Source organism: Myotis nattereri (assembly GCF_964212035.1).
Source record: "Myotis nattereri genome assembly, chromosome: 9".
NCBI classification, from domain to species: domain Eukaryota; kingdom Metazoa; phylum Chordata; class Mammalia; order Chiroptera; family Vespertilionidae; genus Myotis; species Myotis nattereri.
The window spans coordinates 2,598,627-2,620,812 of record NC_138084.1 but is presented as its reverse complement, the minus strand read 5'-3'; the positions used below and the strand labels follow the sequence as shown (position 1 = coordinate 2,620,812).

The 22,186-nt window shown below is 66.1% G+C and overlaps 1 protein-coding gene across 2 annotated transcripts in view; it reads left to right on the top strand.

Annotated features, from left to right (window-relative positions):
• SYT7 (synaptotagmin 7) overlaps positions 1-22,186 on the top strand; it is a 53,684-nt gene that overhangs the window by 22,464 nt on the left and 9,034 nt on the right. The window contains exons 2-8 of one of the 2 annotated variants that reach the window (XM_081098322.1): positions 940-1,043; positions 4,643-4,722; positions 7,577-7,708; positions 8,570-8,794; positions 12,399-12,767; positions 16,393-16,515; positions 21,027-21,162. In XM_081098322.1, the coding sequence (XP_080954448.1) occupies positions 940-1,043; positions 4,643-4,722; positions 7,577-7,708; positions 8,570-8,794; positions 12,399-12,767; positions 16,393-16,515; positions 21,027-21,162 (1,169 nt within the window). Of the gene's footprint in view, positions 1-939; positions 1,044-4,642; positions 4,723-7,576; positions 7,709-8,569; positions 8,795-12,398; positions 12,768-16,392; positions 16,516-21,026; positions 21,163-22,186 lie in introns of those variants that run through there. The other variant, XM_081098321.1, reaches the window with a different exon arrangement.

The window sequence follows — 22,186 nt, the reverse complement described above, 5'->3', positions numbered from 1 at the left end:
TAAACATCTTGACCACGCCCTTACTGTGCCTCGTGGAATCGGCTATAAAATGAAGACTCGGCTTGCAGGCCGTGGCACTGTCTCTCTAGTCAGAGGACAGCGTCCCACCCAGCCCCAGCTTTATTCTCTCGTCTGTCAGCGTCCCACCCAGCCCCAGCTTTATTCTCTCATCTGTCTTTTCTAATCCTTCACGCGCCCCCACCCCTACCCCCCAGGTTCACCCGTGGCCGTGCTGGCGTGGCACACAGGACCTCTGAGCTCTTGGAATGGAAGCCACGGCGAGCGCTCGGGAGATTGTCCATCACGGGCCCAGCGACTCGGGGAGGGGAGGGGAGGGCGGGTGTGCAGACCCCATTGGGTGGGCTTCCCGCCCAAGCAAAGCTGGGCTAAGGGGGCCAGGGCTGGTCAGAGGGTTCCAGAGATCTCGTTCTGGACTCTACATGTGGCTGTTGAGCCTCGGCCAGACACTGAAGAGTCTGTCGGTGCCCACAGGGCAGATGCCTCAGAGGGATTGTAGGAGCTGATGGCCCTTTGGGCGGATCTGGCTGGAGTGGAGCTCAGAGCTCAGAGCCTGGAGGGGGGCCTGGAGAAGCAGTGGCTGTCTTAGTGGGGTGTGGAGGCTGGGGGAGCTGGGGGGGCTAGGGGCACACTGGCTTCTCCCTTGGAGGGTGTCAAGTTTGGGGGATGGTCCGGAGCCTGTGGGCTCACACAGGCCCGGGCAGGGAGAGAGCAGTAGAGGTGTCAGCCGCACAGTTGCCTCGTTTTACAGATGAGGGAGAGGGGGAGCCCTCCAGGGTGGGCTCTCGGGCAGAGCTTGGGGCTCAGAGCTCCCAGGCTGGGGGTCAGCGGGCAGCGTGGTTGTTCTGAGGGCTCTGGGCTGAGGAGGGTGGCTGGCCCTGGCCAGTGAGGGTCTGACCTGTGCATGTCCTCCCTCCCCAGGGGCGCCCACCCGCGACGTCCTGCTGGTCTCGGCCATCATCACCGTCAGCCTTAGCGTGACTATCCTTCTCTGCGGCCTCTGCCACTGGTGTCAGCGCAAACTGGTGAGGCTCCTGCACCCCGTCCCCCGCCCTTCGCCCCCCCACCAAACTGCAGGCTCGTGAAGGCTCTCCAAGGCCCACCTGTCCGCCGAGGCAGGCGCACCTGAGGCATTCACACCGCACGTGCGCACTGCGCTGGCCTGGGTGTGGGCCGCGTGGGTCCCTGTGGACACTCAGAGCCACACCCCTGAGGACATTCGTGGAGAGACGGGGGTCTCGCGGGCAATCTCACGCGCGCAACTCCGCGCACACGCGCCCCGCCTCCCGCAGAAAGCCGCAGGCACACGCGCTCGGTGCAGGGGAGCCCCCTCCCCTCCGCCCGCCGCCCTCCCCCCTCCTCCAGGGCGGGGCCGGGCATCCTGGCCAATGAGATGCGGCGCCAGCCTCGCCGCACCCCCGCGCCCGCACATTCATCCAGGCTCCCCGGGTTTGTACAAGCACAAGCGGCCCCTTTTCCTCGGCAGCGAGGCTGGGCAATCGGCGAGCGGATCGAGCATCAATAAGTAACGAGCCGGTCAGCGGGACATTCATCACCGAGGGCGCCCGGGGCGGGAGCGGCCCGCGGCCGGGAGGGCGGCTGCCCCAGGAGACCCTCAGCCCGCCCCTGTCCGGCCGCCCCTCCCAGAAGTCGGTGGGGCTTGGAGGAGCTGCGGGGGCGCCCCGAGGGTGGGCCTGGAGGCGGCCCAGGTGTGGGACTTGCGCAGGGTTGGGTGCAGAAGGGTCCCCGCTCAGCCGCAGAGGCGGGAGGCTGTGGCCGTGGGCACGCGCCTATGAAAGAGAAGGCGCAGACGCCCCCAGGGGCCCCGCACGCTTCCTGCAGGAAACGCGTGCTCAGAACTGGGGACGTGCCTCTCCTTCCTGCCCACCCCCACCCCCGTGCGCGCGCGTGTCCGTGGGACGGCTGTTCCCCGCAGGTGGAGCCAGGCTGGCTGCCCCGCATTGTTCCTGCATCTCCTGTGGCTGCTGCATCTCAGAATTCCAGGGGCGGTGGAGGGTGGCCCCGCGCCTCTTTGCGCGAGCTCCTCGAGGCTGTGGGCGTGGCTGAGCACTCACTGCAGCCTGCAAGTCTTGTTGGGCTGTCTGTCTGTCTGTCTGTCCGTATTGGACGGCAGGTGAAGGTGTGTGAGCAGGTGCTGCTGGTGCCCTAGAGTGTGTGTGTGTGTGTGTCTGTATGTAGTGAGCGCCTCACCCTGTCCCCACTCATCTGGGGGCAGGAGTTCAAGGACAACAGCTTTTGTAGCAGGTGGGCAGCTGAGAGATGCAGAGCCCATCCACCCCCACCCCCCACCCCCTGTCCAGCCTGAGGAACTTCCCCAGAGTCCAGTCCACACTGTCCTTTCTGACTTCTTTCTCCCAGCTGCCCAAGCCCTCAGCCTGCTACCACCCCTCCCCTGCCCTCCACCCACCCCCACCCCTCGGGGCTGCAGAGCCAGGGAGCCCCTTGCCCAGGCTGTCTCCAGCCCCATGCTTGCCCGCCTGTCCCCTCTGCAGCAGCGACATGGTGCCCTCACAGCCCAGATCCCATTTCCAAACATTAACAACTTCCTTAACCTCCAGCTGGCTTTTCCCAGCTCTCCTGCCAAGTCCTCCCTGCCCAGCAGGCTGGTGGCATGGGGTCTCTCCCTGCCTCATGCACCTCCCTGTCCCCCAAACCAAGTTCTGCCCCAATGCCTGTCCCCCTAGCTTCCCGGCTCCACTGCAGTGGCAGCTGCAGCCTGAGGGGCGGCTCTCTGAGCTGTGGAAGGAAGAGCGGCCCTGGGGACACCAGGGGCTGGCCCACCCCAGCCGTTCCCCGTGCCTGGCCTGGGGAAGGACCGCAGCCGCCTCAGAAGGGGGTGCTTATGGGCAAGTTCCCTGCCAAGACTAGGAAGAGAGGAGGGGGGGAGGGAGGGGGTCCTCAACCAGGCCTGGCACGGCCTGAAATGCTGGAGAATAGTGGGGGCGGGGCTCCCGCCTGAGGGTCACCCCAAGAAGGGCCCTGGGCCACCATGGACCAGCTGGAACTAGGAGTTTCTTGGGGTCAGAGCTGGAGCTGAGAACCGGCAGCTTTTGTGGACCCAGAGGGCCCGGCAGCTCCGCTGGTAACTCTTCAGGTTCTGGCTCCAAGGCAACGGCCAGGATGGGGGGACCCCAGAGGGCGTTTCCAGTTGATGGTTTAGGGAACTGCTGGGTACCAGGTTCCACACCGAGTACGAGAGGCCGTACAGCCGTCACTGGGGTGAACTGCCCAGGGCGGGAGCTGAAGTCGGGAGGAAAGTCACAGCTGTGCTGAGAGGCGGCAGCCCGGCTCTTCCCGTGACGTCACACCCACTCGGGAAGGAAGGGGAGGAGGCCCGAGAGGCACGGGACCTGATCAGGCTAACACAGGAGCATGAGGCCCTGGGACCAGGATCCCGGCCCCCCGGAGACCTAGGGGTGCTGAGGGGGGATGAGGCCCCCCCCACTCCACACACCCCCTGCGGGGAGCTCCGCTGCCACTGTCCCTACGCAGGTGGCCCTGTGCCCAGGAAGGGGCTGCAGTTGGCAGGAGCGCCAGGGAGCACAGCTGTCACTTCTGTGTTGCTTTGGGGCAAGTGGAATAATTGACTATTGTGGCTGTGGTGTCGGTGCACACGACTGCACGTGGAGAAACGTGTGTGTGTGTGTGTGTGTGTCCACTGGGCAGGGGCAGGCAAGTGTCCGGTGGGAGAATGGTCTGTGAGGGCAGCTCCAGCCCTTCCATGGCCCCATCCCCCCGCCACCCACACCAGCCCCGGCCTGGCCTAGACCTGTGGCCCCCGGGCGCACTGAGGACGCGTGGTGGCAGCCAGGAATGCTAATGGTGCCAGGCTCCGCATGAACTAAATTTAGAAACCCAAACCAAGGAGGTGAATGGCGCTCCCCTTCCGGGCAGCAGGCCCAGTCGCCGCTGCAGCCACGGCCCTCCTTCCAGCCAGGGATGGGGGGTGCCCCCCCCCCCGTTCCATCCTGCCCCTCCCCGACTCAGGCTGGAGTGAGAGTCAGTGGGCTGCCTTCTTACGAGGGAGCATGTTCAGGCCCTGCCCCGCCTCCCAGCCCCGGGCGCGAGGACCCCAGGGAGCCCCCAGACAGTGAGGGCCACAGCCTGGGCAGGACTGGGCATGGGCCTTCTCCCCACCCCCGTGGCTCACGTCACTGGCTGCTGCCAACCTTGCCCTGCAGGATGCCGCCCCCACCATCTGGGGGCAGTGACGTGGCCGGTGTGACGTAGCCAGGGGGATGTGGCCCGAGAGCCATCTGTCTGTGGCAGAGGGAGCTGCGCTTCTGGGAGCCTGGCCAGAGCAACAGGACACAGGACGGGAGAGGCCCCGGCCTTGGGCTCAGGGATGGGGTGCAGGTCAAGGGGGTGGGGCAGGTCTTGGGACCCATTGAGGCCCAGGAAGTGCCAGCTAAAGAGCAGGTACTGGTGAAGCTGGCACCCCACAGTTGTGACACCCTTGACCTCTGACCTTGTTGCCAAGGCTGGGCTCCAGTCTACCCCGCTACCCCAGGGGAGTACCCCGCTACGCCGGGGGGAGCCCGTTCTGTGGAGGCAGGGAGGGTGCAGCCCTGGGTCCCGGGAGTGACGGGTGCTGTCTCCGTAGGGCAAGCGCTACAAGAACTCCTTGGAGACGGTGGGCACGCCCGACTCGGGACGTGGGCGCAGTGAGAAGAAGGCCATCAAGTAGGTGCCAGCCTTGGAGTTGGGGATGGGGTGTGCAGGCAGCCCAGGTGGGAGGAGCCTCTGACCCTCCCTACGTCTGCATCTGCCACACACATCAGTCCCCCTCAACCCTGTGCCATGCTCTCCCCGCCCCCCCCCCCCCCCGCACACTCCCTGTGCCTCGGGGTGGCTCCAGGCCCCGCCTTCTCTGCCGGTGCCCCCCAGACCCTCACCGTGTTCCAGGACCCCAGCCCCATTTCTGGCTGCCCTCCTGGCACTGTGTCCTTCCTCAGCCCAGTTACTGGTTCCTCCATCCACCTTCACGTCGCACACACCACGCCCAACCCCGCCCAGCCCCCCACTCTTTTCTCAAACCCTGTCAGTGTTCTCAGGGTCACCTGGAGGGGTGCAGCCCAGCGCTGGGCTGCTCAGGGGACGCTGGTAACGGGGAAGCTCCCCTGCCCCATCCCCCCATTCCCAGCGAATGTCTTGCTGCCTCTGACCCCCCATTTTGCTCTAAGAGGCCTTTCAAGTAAGCAGGTCAGCCTTCCACTGTGGACCACCTGGGCCAGCCCACGGCGGAGGGCCCCTGGGGGCCACCAGGAGACGCCCCTCTGCCCCACCTGACCGGGGCTCTGTGCCCTCTGGCCGGTGGCCTGGTCCCTTCCTCGAGCCGAGGCTGTGGGGCCAAGGGCGCCGCCATCTCAGCCTGCCAGCTAAGGGGCAAGCTGCCCCCGGCCTGCCCTGCCCCCTCCCCTCTCCTCCAGCCCCTTCCCACTGCCTCATCCCCCCCCTTCCCTCCTCTGTCTTCCTCCTTTTCTCTCCTCCTCCCCTTCTTCCTTCCCCTGCTCCTCGGGGCTCCCCCTCTGCCCCTCCTGCCCCTCCTGCCCCTCCTCTTTCATCTCTAGCTCTGACCCTGTGGGGCCTTCACAGAAGCTGAGGGGGCATCTGCGGGGCGGGTTAGTGGAGAGGGGGCCCGGCCAGGTTGGGGGTGGGGAGGCGCGGGAAGCCTTTGAAGCTGGTTCGGTTGCACACTCTCCAGTCTTCAAAGCCGGAGCCCGCAGGTCTCAAGGGTGGTGCAGAGCTCGGCTCAGGGCTTCCTGAAGGCAGGGGGACAGTGTGGGGGGCGGGGGGAGCACTGGGCCAGCCCCCCAGCTCAGCGCCTGTGCCGCCTGCAGGCTGGCCCCTGAGTGTGCAGCCGTGTTCTGGGGGTGGGTGGGGGGGTGGGGGCGGGGAGGGCCTGTCTCTGCCAGGTGACCAATAACCTCCTGGACAGGGGGGTGCGGCAGGGCCCGAAGTCCTGGAACAGGCCGGAGGCAGAGGGGATTCCACACAAGGGGATGGGTGGGCAGCAGGTGGGCAGCTGGCCCTGCAGGCTCGGCCAGCACCTGCCAGGGCTCTGACAAAGCGAGGGCGACAGTGGGCTGTTCCCCTCCTGCAGCCCATGCCCCAGCCCCGCCTGCTGCATTGTCAGACCCTCTGCCCAGGGGAAGGAAGCCACCCTTCCTTTCTAGGTGCCCTGGGTTCCTAGGCCTCCCCTCTGGCCAGGGCCCAGAGCCAGGGGAGTGGCAGGAAGCGGGACCCAGGGCTGCACAATCTGCCGTGGCCTGGGGCCTCCTTTGGGGGAGGGGAGCTGGTCAGAAGTCCTGGGGCATCGTCCTTTAGCAGCGCTCCCCACACTGTTCCTCAGAGCACTCCTAACAGCTTGCCACAAATCAAGGGTTCCGTGACCGACCAAGTTTGGGGAACACCGTACACTATTATGGCACCTTAAAGGCGCTGGGTTTTGGCTTCGACCCTGGTCGCAGGGTCCCGGTGAGACCTTTCCAAGGTGCTCTACAGACAGAGGCTGTCCACCAGGGAGGCCCAAGGGGCATGTGGTGGCCGCTCAGCTTCTCTCTCTCTGCTCTTTGTTGAGAACTGAGGTCAAAGTCAACTTGTCCTTGGCTCCTGGGGTTTCCGGGCCAAGCCTTCCGGCAGCTGAGGCTTCTGCCGCCGGCCTCCCACGGAGGGGCCCCCATTCTCTGTGCTTCCATAGGAGGCATCCCGGAGGGGGGGCGGGGGGCGCCGACATAGGGAGACCCCGCGGCCACCTCGGAAAGGGGCCCGGGCACAGGGAGAGGCTGCCCATTGCCCCTTCACACAGGCCCAGTACAGAGGACCTGAAGGGCCCCGTCCCCTCAGCAAGGCCCGAGGCCTGGAGATGCTCCCCTGGGAAGGCTGAACCCCAGCGTTTGCCGTGGATGGAGAGAGCAGAGGAGGCTGGGGGACCCCGGGCCAACGGGAGGGGGAGCTGGGCCGGCCCAGGAGCGCTCAGTGGAGGCAGGTGGAGAGGGGAGGATGTGGGGTTCCAGGACTGGGGCCTCCACACACCATGGGATAGCTGGCGGCTGAGCAGCCACCGCAGCAGTGACGGACAGGCGGGGAACTGCGGCCAGAGGACGTTGGCAGCAGGGTCTGATCTGCATTTCAGCTCTTTCCAGCCAGAGACCAGCACCCCCTCCGCCTCCCACTCCCCCTGCATCCCGCCCGGCCTTCTCCCCAGGCCCTCTCCCCTCTCCCCTGCTCTCTCACCATCTTTCTCTCTCCCACCAGCTCCCCAGGGTGCCAGGCTCCAGTCACCCTCCTGCAGCGCCTCCTCTGCACCGCTCCTCCTGCCCGCCCGCGCGTGTGTGTGCCCCTGTGAGCGTGTGCGCGTGCACGTGTGCAGGGGCGCCGGCTGGGAGCCCGCCTGCCTCTCTTCCTCCCGCAGGAGCCAGCCCGGGCCCACCTGCCCTCTGTGTGTGCCCAGACGGGCCCTCTGCCCCCCAGGACTGGCGGTTCTGGTTTCTTCTTGTATCTCCCTGTTTTCTCCCCTCTCTCTCTGCCCCTCCAGCGATCTAGACAGAGACTTTTGGAATAACAATGAGAGCACAGTGCAGCAGAAATGGAGCTCCTACCCTCCCAAGGAGTTTATTCTAAACATTTCACCCTACGCCCCTTATGGCGACCCACGACTGTCCCTCAAGTGAGTGACTTTACCTGGTTTGATCATATGTACCCGAGTCTCGAGTCTCTGCGCACGCCCTCCTCCCCCCGGTCCCTGCCCTTCACTCTCCTCCCCCACCCCCCTCCCCTGCAGCCCATGGGCAGGCTGGCCATGGAGACGAGCAACCCCTCCTGCCCCCCTCGCCTGCCCGCCCCTCACCTGTCCCCACCCCCAGGGCCGCCAGGCAGGAGAGCCCCCTCTGCGGCCAGCAGCCACGCGGCCCCCACGCTGGTCCCCGCGGCCCCGCCCCTCGCAGTCAGGATGGGGTTGCCCGTGTGGGTCCCTCCCCGCTGGTGTGGCTCTGCTTCCCTCCCCGCTGTGTGCTGCTGCCCTGGCTGCTGGTGGTGGTGGTCGGTGGTGGTCGTGGAGGTGGTGGCGGTGATGGTGGTGGTGGTGATGGACTCTGACTAACACGGCTTTCTCTCTCTCCCTGCCTGGGGCCTCCTGGCCTGGACAGCCCGCTCTTCCTCCGTCGTTAACCCTCGTTGTCCTGTGGGATAGAGTTGGAGGTGGCTGCCCTCCCCCACCCCCACCGCCCCTGCCCCAGGCGGTGGGGAGGGGCCCCCTCCACTGTCGTGGTGCGTTGCTCTCCAGCCCCCGCCCGCCGGCCCCTCTCTCCTCTCTGCAGGCTCCGCTGTTAACACACTCGCAATGCTGATGTCTCTCTCTCTCTCTCTGTCTGTCTCTTGTCCGTCTGTCTCTCTCCTCTTCTCTCACTGTCTCTTTTTTCCTTTTATCTGTTATTGTTTTTCCTCCTCTTCTACCTTCCCACCCCCACGTGTGTCCTGCCCTCTCTCCCCCACCGCCACCCCGGGCGCCCCCTGGCCTGGCTGCCTCCAGTGGCACCCTCCTGTCCGGCGCCAAAGTGGCCGCCGCGGCGGGGCTGGCGGTGGAGCGGGAAGGCCGGCTGGGGGAGACGCCGGCGCTGGTGCCACCACCCGGAGAGGACGCCTTGAGAAGCGGCGGCACTGCCCCCAGCGAGCCGGGCAGCGGTGGCAAGGCGGGGAGAGGCCGCTGGCGGACGGTGCAGAGCCACCTGGCCGCAGGGAAGCTCAACCTGTCCAAGTGAGTGATGGCCCCGTGGCCGCCAGAGCCCGGTGCTCAGGCCGCCCCCGCCAGGGTGGACAGCGGGACCCCTAGCATGCCCGCTGCTGCCCCCAGAGGGGCCGTCCTCGGCCCCTGGCTCATCCCATCCCTTCACGAGCCACCCCCCATCGTCCTTGCCATCAGCACAGCTAACAGCCATCAGTGTCGCCTCTCAGCCGCTGGCTGCTGCCCCCGTCAGCCTCTTCCTTTGCCCCGTGACCAGGTCATTTCATTTTCTGCCCCCAGGGCAGCTCCATTTCAGTCCTCGGGTCATCCCAGCCTCTTTGATTGGCGGCCCCATAGCAGCAGCCAGGTCACCCCTCCATGGGCGGCAGGCCCGTAGCTGTTCAGCCATCGGACCATCCCATCCTTGGGGAGCTGGCCGGCTCTCAGCCTGTGTTTATGCCACTCATCTGCCGCTCACCGGGCCTTCCCTCTTACGGCCAGCAGATGGCTCTAGACCCAGAGGTTGAGCCCTGCCCATTCTGACCACCTGGTGACTCCATTGGCTTGTCTCAGTCTTGCTCACATCATCGCACCGCCTGTTCGCAGGCCCCACAAGGCCACCCTCATCTCAGCCATCCCCACTGGCTGTCCCCGGCTTGGTCAGCGGGTTGGCGGCTGGCGGGATGCTGTGTTCTTGGAGGTTGGGTTGTCGAGCCCCAGCTGGCTCCTCTTTTCTGACGAGGGTGGTCCGACCTCATCAGACGGTCAGTCCCGGTCCTGGGCGATGGCTGTAGGGCTGGCCCTACTCTCAGCAGGTAGCACGCTCCCCGCTGCCCCCCTAGGCTTTTAGACCCTCCTGTGGCCCTAGGCTCTCAGTCCCTGGAACCATCCTCACCCGCTGGGACATAGGTTCCAATCAGCTCCTTGAACTGCCTGGCTCCCGGCCGATGGGGCAGCCCTGAGCCCTGCTCAGCTCCTGGGCCCTCCTGGTTCTCCCCCGAAAGCCCGTGATTCCTGCCGTTGGTGCACGGAGGCCCCTGTGCTGAGAGCTCGTCTGCTTTCTGGCCTGAGGGGACACTGGCCGAGGCCCCCTGACAGTCCGCGGGAGAGTCCGGAAGGAAGCCCCACCTGCCCCCTCTGAAAGCAGGCCCAGCGCGGCCCTCCCCAGGCTGCTCCGGCCACTGACCCCAGGCTGGCTGAGGCCTCCAGGCCACCTGCCGGCTCCGGGCTCCGGGCTCCGGGCTCCGGGAACTGCTTTTCGTTTCCCGTGACTGAGAGGTTGGAGACGAGACTAGTTTGGGATGTGATAGGAAACCCAAGTGAGGTCAGCAAGGAGGCGGCGGCCACCCAGGGGCCGTCCCCCCGGCCCCCACCTCTGCCTGCCCCCGGGGAGCTGCGGGCCTACGTGGCCGCCAGGCCTGGGCCTGCCCCTGGAGGTGGCCCCAACTCCAGGCCCGAGCCTGGCAAGGCTGCTGCCCTCCCTAGGACCCCAGCGTTTTGCTTTTTGCTCTCTCTCTTTTTCTCTCCTCTCTCTCTCTTTCTCTCTCTTCCTCTCTCTTTCTCTTTCTTTCTCTCTCTTCCTCTCTTTCTCTCTCTCTCTCTCTCTCTCTCTCTCTCTCTTTCTCTCTCTTCCCCCCCCCCTCTCTCTCTCTCTCTCTCTCTCTCTCTCAGCCCACAGGGGCAGGCTAACTGTTGTCCTTTGGTTCCCAGGGAGGCTCAGGGCGTGAGCAGAGCTGAGGTCTGACTGCAGTGGTGAAAGCGGCTCCAAGGGCCCCCGTGCCCCCCGACCCCACCCCACCCCACCCCACCCCAGCAGCTCAGGGGTGCATGGCTGCCTGTAAAGGGCCAGCTGAGGAGTAGTTGGCTTTACAGTCTCTCCCACAACCACTCAGCCCTGCCGTCGTGGCCCAAAGCAGCCAAAGGCCGATGTGCAGCAAACCTTGGAGATGAGCGCTCCCGCTAGACGTTCTTGCAATAGAGCGAATGTCGCAGTAAAGCGAGTCCCACGCCTTGTGCGGCGGCTCCCCGGCGCGTACAGAAGCCACATTTGCGCTCTGCCGCGTCTAAGTGTGCAATAGCATTATGTCTGCAAGGAATGTCCAGGCCTTAATTGAGAAATACTTTGTTGCTTAACAAATGGCGCTGATAGATCGGCTCAATCCAGAGTTGTCACAAACCTGCCGTTTGTGAAAAAAAAAAACAAAAAACAACACGATGTCTGCAAAGTACGCAAAGCAAAGCGCAGTAAAACCGAGAGGCTGTAAATGAATGACAGCGGCCGTTTCCAGTAAAACTTTGTTTACAGAAACCAGGGGCCGCGAGCCCATCTCTTGCCAACCGCTCTCCTAGCCCAGGGGTTGGGAGTCGGAGGGAAGGGGCAGAGGGGGAGGTTGAGGCCTCGGGCTCCGGCCCTGCCTGTCGGATGCGCTGGAATCTCCAGCCGGGGCACAGCAGCAGGGCGCCCGGGAGGCCAGGGCTCTCTCACGCCTTCTCCCTCCGTCTCCTGAGACCTGGGCAGCTACCGCTGGCCCGGGAGCGTGGCCTGGACCGCGCATCCCTGAGTCTGGCCTCAGCAGGTCCTCACAGCAACCCTGTGACAGAGGCAGCTCGGACTGCTGCTCACTCCCATTTTACAGATGGAGAAACTGAGAGGTGCACTCACCTTCCCAAAGCCCCAAAGTTCAGAAATGGCAGACAGGGGGTTTGGACCCGGGTCTCTGACCTCAGCCTGCCTCTGATCGGCCGTGTCCTGCCTCCGGTCTGTCCTTGTCCCCGCCACCCCCAGTCCCAGTGTTTTTCTGAGGTGCTGGTGGGCCCGTGCGGTGCCCTCTTTCAGATGCACACAGGACAGGGCAGCCATGCTGTTTTCCGTCAGAAACATGCCACGTGGCCAGACAGGTGGCTCCTGGGGCTCCCACCTCCTCTGCTCCTTTGCTGGGTCCCCTCCTCTGATGAGGAATCATTGCCCCGGAGACCAAGAGGGAACACTTGCCCTCAGAAACGGGAGCCCAGGAAGGAGGGCGAAGATGGGCCACAGCCTGAGCCCTGAGGTAGCCCTGGCCACGGCGCAGAGGTCTGGGGGCCCGCGGACCCCCCTGCCTCCGTGGACAAAGCACAGACTGGCCCTCCCCGGCCCTGCACCACCAGGCCAGCTCTGCACTGGCCTGGATTCCGCATGTCTCCACGGCCAGGAGTGCTTAGGGCACAGGGCAGCCTCTCCTGGGGTCCCCAGCGAGACGGCAGGAGCGGGCAGCAGGAGGTCCAGCCACCCCCTCCCGTCCCAACATGACAGGCAGCCACGGGGCCTTGGGGACCCGCCTTCACCACGCAGCAGCCTCTGACGCTTCCGTGGCCACGCAGACCAGCCGAGAGGTCTGCTCAGACAGGAGGTACCTGGGAACTAGGCTGAGCCAAGGCCAGGGGGTGGGCGGGGCCCTCGGGGTGGGCTGGGTCGTGGCGGCCTCCTGGGGGAGGTGGTGGCGACAGCAGCGGCGAGGACTGCGATGGAGGCTTGGCGAGGTCCGGCAGCGCGCGCCCTGCACCCGGGCCTCCTGGCCCTGGCTCTGGGCTTCTTTCTTCTCCACTGTGATCCCTTCACCTGCTTCTCCTTTCTCTCCTCTCCTCCACCCACCCCAAGTTTCGAGGACTCCACCCTGTCCACGACCACTACCCTTGAGTCTATCCCCAGCTCCACGGGAGAGCCGAAATGCCAGCGACCCCGCACCCTGATGCGGCAGCAGAGCCTGCAGCAGCCGCTGAGCCAGCACCAGCGGGGCCGGCAGCCCAGCCAGCCCACCACCAGCCAGAGCCTGGGCCAGCTGCAGGCCCACGCGGCCTCGGTGCCCGGCCCCAACCCCCGGGCCTCTGGCCGGGGCCAGGCGCGGCAGGGCGCCTCGGCCGGCTCCAAGTACCGGGCGGCCGCTGGCCGCAGCCGCTCCAACCCGGGCAGCTGGGACCACGTGGTGGGGCAGATTCGAACCCGAGGCTTGGACATGAAATCCTTTCTGTAAGTCCCCCCCCTGAGCCGGCGGCCCCCACTTCCCCGCCCCAGCCTCTTCCCCCCACATCTCCAGGGCAGGCGCCAAGCAGGCTCGGACACCCCTCCCGTCTCCTGTAGCTCATGCGCACGCCCGCAGCCCCCCATGGAAGGGTTCATAGCTGAGCCGCCCCTCTGAGGACCCTGGTGTCTCAGGGCTCAGAAGGTCCCCCCTAAAACTCAGTGGAGACACTAGAGAAGCTGCTGAGGTCCCCAGATCGGTCTCCTCCTCCCGGCTAGTCCTGGGGGCCGCTCGTGGCCTTCCTGCCAGACTCCCCCTCTCCTCCTCTGACCTCTTTCCTCCCTGCTCCCCGGCCTGGCCTCCTTCCACCCCTTGCCCAGGCCCTACCTCTTCCCCTCCAGGTACTTCTCTGCCCTGTAACTCGACTCTGCTCCCCTTCCTTCCCGCACCTCCTCCCTCCCCTCGCTTCCCCTGTCCCTGCCTGGCCCTGTCCTCTGCCTCTGCGACCTTCCCGGCCACCTGCCCTCCAGCTCCTGCCCGGCTCCCACAGTAACCCCTCCCCTGAGGACGGACTTGAGATGCTCCTCCCCAAGCTTTAGAGAACGTTGTTTCTGAAAGCAAAGCCTTGTCTCACGTCATAGATCTGAGAAGTAACAACACACCATTTAACCTCAGCCGTCCCCCAGCCCCTGCCCCCTGCCCCACCCCACTGGTTGGGCCCCCGGCCCAGGGCACCCTCTCCCCCATCCCTCTGGGCACCTGTCTCCCTTGGAGCCCAGGGCAGGTCTGGGCGTCCGTCCCTGCCATCGCCACCTCCGGGGCCTGACATCACCTTCCTTACAGGCTCTGGGGTATTCCCTCACCCAGTCTCTCCCAGGAGCACTTTTCCCCAGCAGGCGGCAGGCACACCGAGCCTGGGAGAAGAGGGGGAGGAGCAAGGGGCAGGCCCAGCTCCCTGGCATATGGTGGGACCCCTGGGGCAGCCCCTCCAGCTGGACCCCGGCCCGCATTTCCAGGGCAGACGGAGTGCTGCCTCTGGCAGAGACACCCACCAGGAGCAGCTGCGCCAGCCAGCTTCCCACTCTCCTGCCAGGGGCCCGGGCCCCATCCGGCGGGACATGCTACCTGGGACTCTACTTGGCAATGCCGGGCAGGGCATCTAATGGGGCTCCCCCCGACCCGGGGCCCTGGGACCCCGCTGGACTCCCCCATGAGAAGATGCCCAGCAGAACCTGCTGGTCTCCAGGTTACAGTTTGCATGGAGACAGGTGCTGGGGCGCCGGCGAGGATGCGGAGCGTCCAGGGAATTGGTTCTGCCCACAGGAAAGCACCGAAAGCCAGCCGGGCCTGCCGCTCTCCTCCTGACCGCGCGGCTCCACGCGCAGCCCCCGCCGAGGGCCGGCCAGCTGTGTGAGGGCCGTCATAGTGGTTCAGGCTTTGCGGACACATGGAGTCTTGATCACAGTTTTTAAAAAATACATCTTTATTGATTTCAGAGAGGAAGGGAGAGGGAGAGGGAGAGAGAAACATCAATGATGAGAGAGAATCACAGATCAGCCGCTTCCTGCAGGCCCTCGACCAGGGATCAAGCCCGCAACCCGGGCCTGTGCCCTGACCAGGAATCAAACCTTGACCTCCTGGTTCATAGGTAGACGCTCAACCACTGAGCCACACCGGCCGGGCTTGATCGCGTTTTTAAATGTACAAACTGTTCGTGGCTTGTGGGCTCTAAAAACATAGGGCACCACTGTAGTTTCTCAACCCCTGCCCCCTGCCTGATGGTTCAGTTTCCCGAGGCCTCTCATTCACCCAAACGCTGGTGGCCGGGGTAGAGGGTCAGGGTGAGGGCTAGCCAGGGCCACCCCCAAGACCCACCCCGCTCTCGGGGAGGGAGGCATCCCTCCTGCTCCATGGAAGTGGCCGCCCACCACCACCAGCTCCCCCCCAACTTCCCCTTCCTGGCCCCCATGCTCGCCCTGGCAGCCTGGCCTGCAACCTGGAGAGAATGACAAATTGGGAATCTATGCAGAGAAGCCGTTTGGTGTTCAAGAGGAGCCGAAGGAGTATCTGAAAAATGCATTAACCAGGGAACAACGTGTTGTTTTCACTGGTTCGCCTTCCCCCCCAGCTCAGCCGGCTCTCAAACAGCCAAATGGAATTTTACCAACTCCAAGACAGTGCCGGTGGGCAGGGGCCGGAGGGAGCGAGGACTCGTCCTGTCCCCAAAGGCAGAGGCCAGTGTGAGTGTCAGCCGGGAGTGACCGTACGCAGGACAAAGAGAAGGCCGTGGGACCACCTACCTCCCTCCCTCCCCAGGCTCCCACGTCCAAGACCTCTGCGCCCGTCCGGCCGGCCTCGGAGGCCCAGCGCACCCGCCACAGTTCCCTTGTTGGCAGGCTCGCTGGGACGGAGCCATAGCCAGCTGCCTGTCACCCCCCTGCCCTCCGGGGCCCGGCATTGGCCTCCCCCCGGAACGCACCGCCAGCTTACCGTCTTTCCCTGGACCTCCTGGAGATGTTTCTGTGCCCGCCCCATCTGCGCACCCCTCTCCCTCTGCCGGAGGAGAGACCGGACGCTGGAGGAGCTCCACGCGGCACCCAGGAAACGCTGCGAACGCCGACGCTGCTGAGGTCCCTGAGAAATGCGGGCGGCCCTGCGGGTGCCCAGTGGTACTCTGGGAATGCTCCCCACTCGGCACGGACCCCTTGGCCCCCGGCCCCACGCGGCCGCCCACGGCCACTCCAGGAGGTCCCCGCCGCCTCCTCGTCTGTTCTCGCGGCTCTGCCTGGACCGTGCGGCCTCCTCCACACCGTCGTCTCCTCGCTGCTCACACAGGCTCCCTGCCTGGACTTCTCCCAACTTGCCAGCTTCCTGCGCTGCCCAGACTCCGTCTTTGCTTTGTGGTGCCATCTGGACCGCTTCTCCACGGAACGGCTGGGCAGTCACCTCCGGGGACACAGAAGGCCCGCGTGGCACATACACCGTTTGCCGGAGGGACTTCCATTTCCCTCTGATGGGCTGCGTGTCCAGGCCCCCGGACAGGACGCCTCCGGGCATCACGCACGCCTGGCCGGCCAGGATCGGGAGGTGTCTTCGTGCGGGGCTTCCGTAGGCTCAGGGTGCGGGCCCACTGGGCTTGCACACTTTCTAAGAACCTCCCCGCTGGGAGCCACAGCTGCCTGCACAGCCCGGAGCAGGTGGCCGCAGAGCCCTTCCTCTCCTCCCAGGGCCCGATGTCAGAGCCAGAGCCCCTGGCCTCGGTTCAGCGGGCGGTGAATTAGCCTCGGACATGCTCCGCTCCCCTCAGCCTCCCCAGGGTCCCCTCAGGAAGCCCCAGGCACATGCCCTTCCCCGTTCTTCTCCAGAGAATCTTGCTCTGGCCCCTGGTGAGCTGGGTCTCAGGCCACGGACACCTCCCCTCCATCCCGCCCCCTCCTCCCCCGCTCCACCCCCCTCTGCTCTGCAACTGTTGACAGTGCTGAAGTTTGGTTTCTCTCCTGCAGGGCCAGATTCTTACGCTTTTTTCTTCTCTCTTTTTGTCTCTGTCCCTGTCTCCCTCTCCTTCCCCTCCCTGCCCCGCCCCGCCCGCGGGGCCTCCTCCGTCCCCGGCTGGTGGGCTGCCCACCCGGGCAGGGAAGGCCGGATGGTGGTGCTATCCTTGGTCTTAGGGCTTTCGGAACAGGATGACTTTGCCAATATCCCTGACCTGCAAAACCCAGGAACCCAGCAGAACCAGAACGCTCAGGGGGACAAGAGGTACGAGCTCGGGCGGCGGCAGAGGAGGAGGCGGAGGCAGAGGGCTGCCTGCCTCGGCCACCCGGCCGCTGGACCTGGCGGCGGCGCCTTCAGCGGATGCTGGAGCCGGAGGCCTGCCTCCCCAGCCGGCGCCCTCACACGCGGCCACCCCGGGGGTGTCCCTGGGTCTGAGGCCAGTGCGGCCGGCCGTCCTGGGACCATTCTGGATCAAGCCTGCTCCCCGGGCATGCCCGCCCTCGCCCGGAGCAAGCCAGCCTTTCTGCCCATCCTCCCGCTTGCTCCCCGCTGCCCCTCATCTTCCATCTCCCCTGGCCCAGAAATCCCGTTTCCCCGGGGGTTGGTGGGCGGGGGGGATGTTAGGGAAGGGGCGCCGCCCGTTCTCCCTCATCCCCGCCACCTCAACCTCCCTTTTTCCTGGAGTGATGGTCCCCCCAACCCCCTGCTGCAGAGGTGTGGCCGGCTACTCTGCTGATGGGAGTCCCTGGTGGGGAGAGGCAGGGGCAGGGGAGAGGTCTGGTGACCAGAAAGGCAGCCCTTGAGCCTGAGGTACCAAGAGGAGGGAATGGGAGGGGGGGGGGGCGAGAGCAGCGGCTGGCCCCCGGGACCCTGTGGGGACAGGGACAGGCCCTGTGGCCACAACACAGGCTGAGCCGAGGGCTGGCCATGTAACCGTCCCCAGCTCCCGGGGAAGCACCTCGGTGGGGTGCTCTGGGCGGGAAGCGGGGTGTACAGAGAGGTCCAGGGCTCGGGCAGCGTCACAGGGCGGGGCAGTCCTGCACCTGGTGGCCGCCTCCTGTCACCTGGCCTCGAGCTGGGCAGGCCACACACCTTTGTTCCTGGGAGAGGCGCATCCCTCCGGTCAGGCCCGCTGGTCAGGCTAAAGCCCTCACTCTGTCCAGCCCGGGGCGTGTCTCCGCCCCTGGGCCCGTGTCCTTGTCCGTCAGATGAAGGACTGGACAGGGTGGCCCCTTCCAGCTCGGACATGCTGAGCTTAACGAGGGAGCCGGCCCTTGGCTGGGGCAGTGGGCAGACCTCGTCAGCGGGCAGGGACCCCCTGCTTGCTCCCTGAGGCCCTCTGGTACGGAAGGGACTGTCCCACGCTGCTCGGGGATGAGGGGAGGGCAGGCCGAGTTAGAGAGCTGGCTCGCTGCCCCTCCGGTGGCTTCTGGGGACCAGCCCTGTGTGCTGGTGGCCAGGCCACACCCAGGGCCATGGCTTATGTCTCCATGTCTGGCTCTGGTCTCACAGCTGTTCTACCGTAGCCTGTCCCTCTCGTGTCTTCCGGTCCGAGCCCACAGTGCATGTCTGTGGTGGGCAAAGCGACGTCCCCACAGAGGGGAGGGGAGAGCGGGGCCCGTTCTTTCACTCGGGGATGCAGGTGGTGTCACACCCGGAGCCCAAGGCCTGGGGACGGGAGCATCGGTCCTGCCGCCTCCAACTCGCCCGGCGCCAGGGGTCCCGGCTTCCCAGGCTGGGCGGGGGGGAGGGCCATGCTGAGGGCGAGAGGCTACGGGAGAGGGGCTGGGCCCCCCAGAAGCCTGCTGAGCGCCTGGCCCGGCACGGTGTGCTGCGTGAGGGAGCGATGCAGGCTGGAAACGAGATTTCGCATCCCCCGTGTCAATTCCCGGCTCCATTTCCACCCTCCGCCTATTTTTACCCCTTGCCCCTCAGGTCTCACTCCATCTCTTCACACCTTGTCCCTTCTGATCATGACATCCGCCCTCCCCTGCCTTCCTGGGAAAGGTGGGGGTAGAGGTGGGGGCCAGGCCCTCGCCAAGACCCAGCCCGACTTTCCCTGTGGACCCATGCCAGTCCCGCCCGGCCACCCCACCCACCGCATCCGGGACACTCATGGCTCATGGCCTGGGGGGCGGGGGCGGGGGCGGGCAGGGCGTCCCGAATCCAGCACTTCCTTCCCAGCACTCCCCACCCAGCTTGGCATTGCTTCACCCGCGGGGCACCAGGCCCCTTAGGGCTCCGCCCTCTGGCCCCTGCTCCTTGGGCCTCCCAACGGAAGGCTTCGGTCAACTGTCCCTTCCTCTTCAGCTCCCGCCTCCAGGCCCAGCCCCCCCTTTCCCACCCAGTCTCGGGGTGAGGGGTGGGAGCCCCTTGGCTGCTGTTGGGGAGGACATTTGGGGAGGATGTTCAGCCCAGGGTCTGTGAGCACCAGTTCCGGGCAGAAAGGGGGAACAGCAAGAGAGATGGGGGTGCACCTAGCAAAGAACTCGAAGACGGGAGGGTTGGTCCCCGCCCCTGCTTCCAGGATTCTTGGGGCCTGGGAAGCCCCCATCCAGGCTCTCCCGGCCCCTGGGCCTCCAGGCCAGGGCCCCCAAGAACCTCCGAACGCTCTTGGGCCCGGGAGGGCGGGGGGAGGCCCGGGCTCCCACGCCCTGCATTCCGCCTTCACCCATCGGCCCCGCACCCACCCCGCCTCATCCGCTCATCCATCCCTTCACCACCGCTTCTCGGGATCCAGATGGTTTCCACCATGGCCCACCCCCGCCCGCGTGGGGCCCGGGCCAGGGCCTGACCACCCCATCGCTGTCCTTGCCCAAAGCCACCATGTCTCTCCTGTCACGGTGTGTCCCCCCGCCTCCTCTCTGCCTCTCCTCTCGGCCGCCTCGCTCCTCCTCGTCCCCCGTGCACCCTGCAGCCTTCACGCGTCTCCAACTAACCTTTCTTGGCCTCTCTCTCCTGCCTCCTTCCTCCCATCTGCTCCTCACAGGGATGCCCCGGGGCCGCGAGGGGCCCCTCCGCCTCCCCCGCCTCTCTGCGCACTTTCTCTGTCCCGTCACCTCCGACAGCTTCAGTGGCGCTGACCATCTCTTCCCAGGCGGCCCCAGTAACCGACTCTCATACCTCCAGCGGCAGCCTCCGCGCTCCTCCTCTCCTATTTCTAACCTGACTTTACCTCTCCAGCTGTTTCAGCCTCCTCTTCCTCCCGTGCCTGCCTGCGTGAGCACGTGTCCACCCGTGTGTCCATGTGTGCATCCACGCATGTGTGTGTGCGCGCGCGCACGTGAGCGCTGCTGTGGCCGCGCCTCTGGGAGGGGTGCCCTCGTGTCCCCGGGTTGGGTGGGGTGTTGGGCGTGGTCCAGGGGAGGCCACGCCTCCACGGCAGGTGCCTTGTGCATCCGCCTCCTCCCTGCCCCCTCCGCTGCCGTGCGGCCCAGCTCCCCAGCACACCGCGGCAGCTGGGTCTCCCCACGTGTGTTTCCTCTCGGGGTCCCGGTGTGCGCCTCCCTGTGTGTCATTGCGCTGCTCTGGTCGGCCTGCCTGTCGCCTGTGCCATTCCCTCCCTGGTCCCCTGGGTGTCTTCTGGGCTTACGTGTGTGTGTGTGTGTGTGTGTGTGTGTGTGTGTGTGTGTATACGTACGTAGGTGCACACCCTGCTCCCGGGCCCTGGTGCCCTCCAGGACCTGCATACTCCGTGCATGCCTCTGTGCCTGTCGTGGCCAACTGTGTGCTGGTGGCCGGGCCACACCCAGGGCCGTGGCTTATGTCTCCACGTCTGGCTCTGGTCTCACAACTGTTCTACCGTAGCCTGTCCCGAGCCCCACGCTGCCGTCTCCCCATCTCCATGCTGCTGCCCCCCTCCTCCTCGTGGGAGGCTCCAGCTGGTCCCTGGGGGCCTGTAGCCCCCCCGTCCAGAGCCCCCACTGGCTCCCCCCCCCCCCAGCTGCCGGCGGGAGAGCCTGGCTCCCTGGAAACAGCATGGAGGCAGGGTGCAGACAGGGCCTCTCGTGGGACGCTCAGATCCGGGGCTTCTTGGTGGCACCCTGACTTTCTCTGACGCTGGGGGAGCCTTCCCCAAGGTGCACTTGCCCTGTCCACTAGGCAGCTCTTTACATCTCAGCGAGTTTCAGTCCCACGGGTTTCCAGCTCTCAGCCATACTGGCCACTGCTCACACGCTCAGCGGCCACACAGGGACAGCGGGGACACGGAACACGTGTCGGCATAGACAGTTCCGCTGGGCAGAGCTGCGAGGGCAGGGGGCCTGACCTCACCCGGTCGGTCTGGCGTCCGAAGGGCACCTGTGTTCTCGCTGAGCCTGGGCCAACACAGGTGGGGCGTCTGGGGGAGAGGCACCCTGGGTGCTTGCAGAGGGTAATGATGCAGAGAGCGACGGAACAGAGTGTTCACCACCCGAGCCCCCGCCCCTGCCCCCCGCCTCCCGCCCCCAGGCTCCTGCCCAGGCTCCCGCCCAGGCTCCCGCCCAGGCTCCCGCCCAGGCTGGGGCAGCAGGGAGGCGGCCCTGGGGAGGGAGGCAGGCTCAGAGGCCGCAGGCAGGCAGGGATGGAGGTTGGGGGATTTCTGGGGAACAGGTACAGTCCAGGCAGCTCACACTGGGACGGGCAGGGCGGGGCGGGACAGGCCTCCCGTGGACAAGAACACACTTCCTGCTGGCCTGCAGGCGGCGCTGCCGGGGGCTGGGAGCGGGCCTGCCGCCCACGTGCCCAGCCCCGCCCGCCCCCGCCAGGCTCGCTCACTCGGACCCCCCGGCCCCCAGGTTGCCTGCAGGAGGGAAGGCGGTGAACACAACCCCAGTGCCCAGCCAGACGCCGCACGATGAGTCTGACCGCCGGACCGAGCCGCGCTCCTCCGTCTCGGACCTCGTCAACTCCCTCACCAGCGAGATGCTCATGGTGAGAGGCTGCGGGCCGGGCAGGGGAGGGGCGCGTGCAGAGGTGGGTGACCGCGTGGGAGCTGTCCACGCAGGCAGGGGACCCAGCGTGGTCACCAGCTCTTTCATCACAGCGGCCTCTCGTGCCTCAGTTTCCCCATCTGTCAAGTGAGAATATGAAGGCCCCTCGTCCCCCCGTCTCTCTCTGGACTGAACAGGGGCCTAGGGAAAGCTACTCGTGTGGGAGGTTTTCAGGGCCCTGGAGGGAAGGCGAGTGGACAGAGGACGTGGGCAGAAGGTGCCCTTCCTCTGAGCGGCAGCCCAGTGAGCAGAGCGCCCTTCCCTCCCAGTGGAGCAGGTCTCAGATCCCCCTCCCCGGGATCCTCCCAGCCCCACCGCTGCAGGGCCCGCTGAGGTCCAGAGAGCCGAGCCCAGGCACGGCCCTGGTCCTGATCCCTAGGAGGGGACAGCTGTGCTGGTTCTCCTGTCTGCACCCGCCCACCGGGGTCGCAGCCTGTGGTTCTGCGGTGCTGCTTTTTTTCACCAAGGCAGAGGCTGTGGCTTCACCTGGCACCCCCTGGTGGCAGCATCCGTGGGACACAGCTATTTGCCCCTCTGCTTTCCAAAGGCAGGAGTCAGTGGGAGCTGTGGCAGCTCAGATGCGCCAGGAAGGCTGGGGGAGGGGGGAGACCCAGGGCCAGTGGGGTTCCTACTGGACATGACCTGGGACACGTCACTTCCCCTCCTTGGACAAGGTCCCCCTCCACCTCCCCCATAGTGAGAAGGAAGGGGCTGTGTGGGCTCCCAGGCCCTGGCCAGTGCTGACATCGGGCAACTCAGAGTTCCCTGCCCATGGCCTTGGCACCAAAGCCCCCGCCCTCCCCGAGGGCCCCAGAGCCCCCAGAACCCTTTGCCATTTGGGGTTCTGGCCGGTTCTAACCATCCATCCCACTACCCTTTTGTAGCCCAGCCCAGGGATCTTGTTAAAATGCAGATTCCCCAGCCACCCTGGCCTATGTGGCTCAGTGGATAGAGCATTGGCCTGC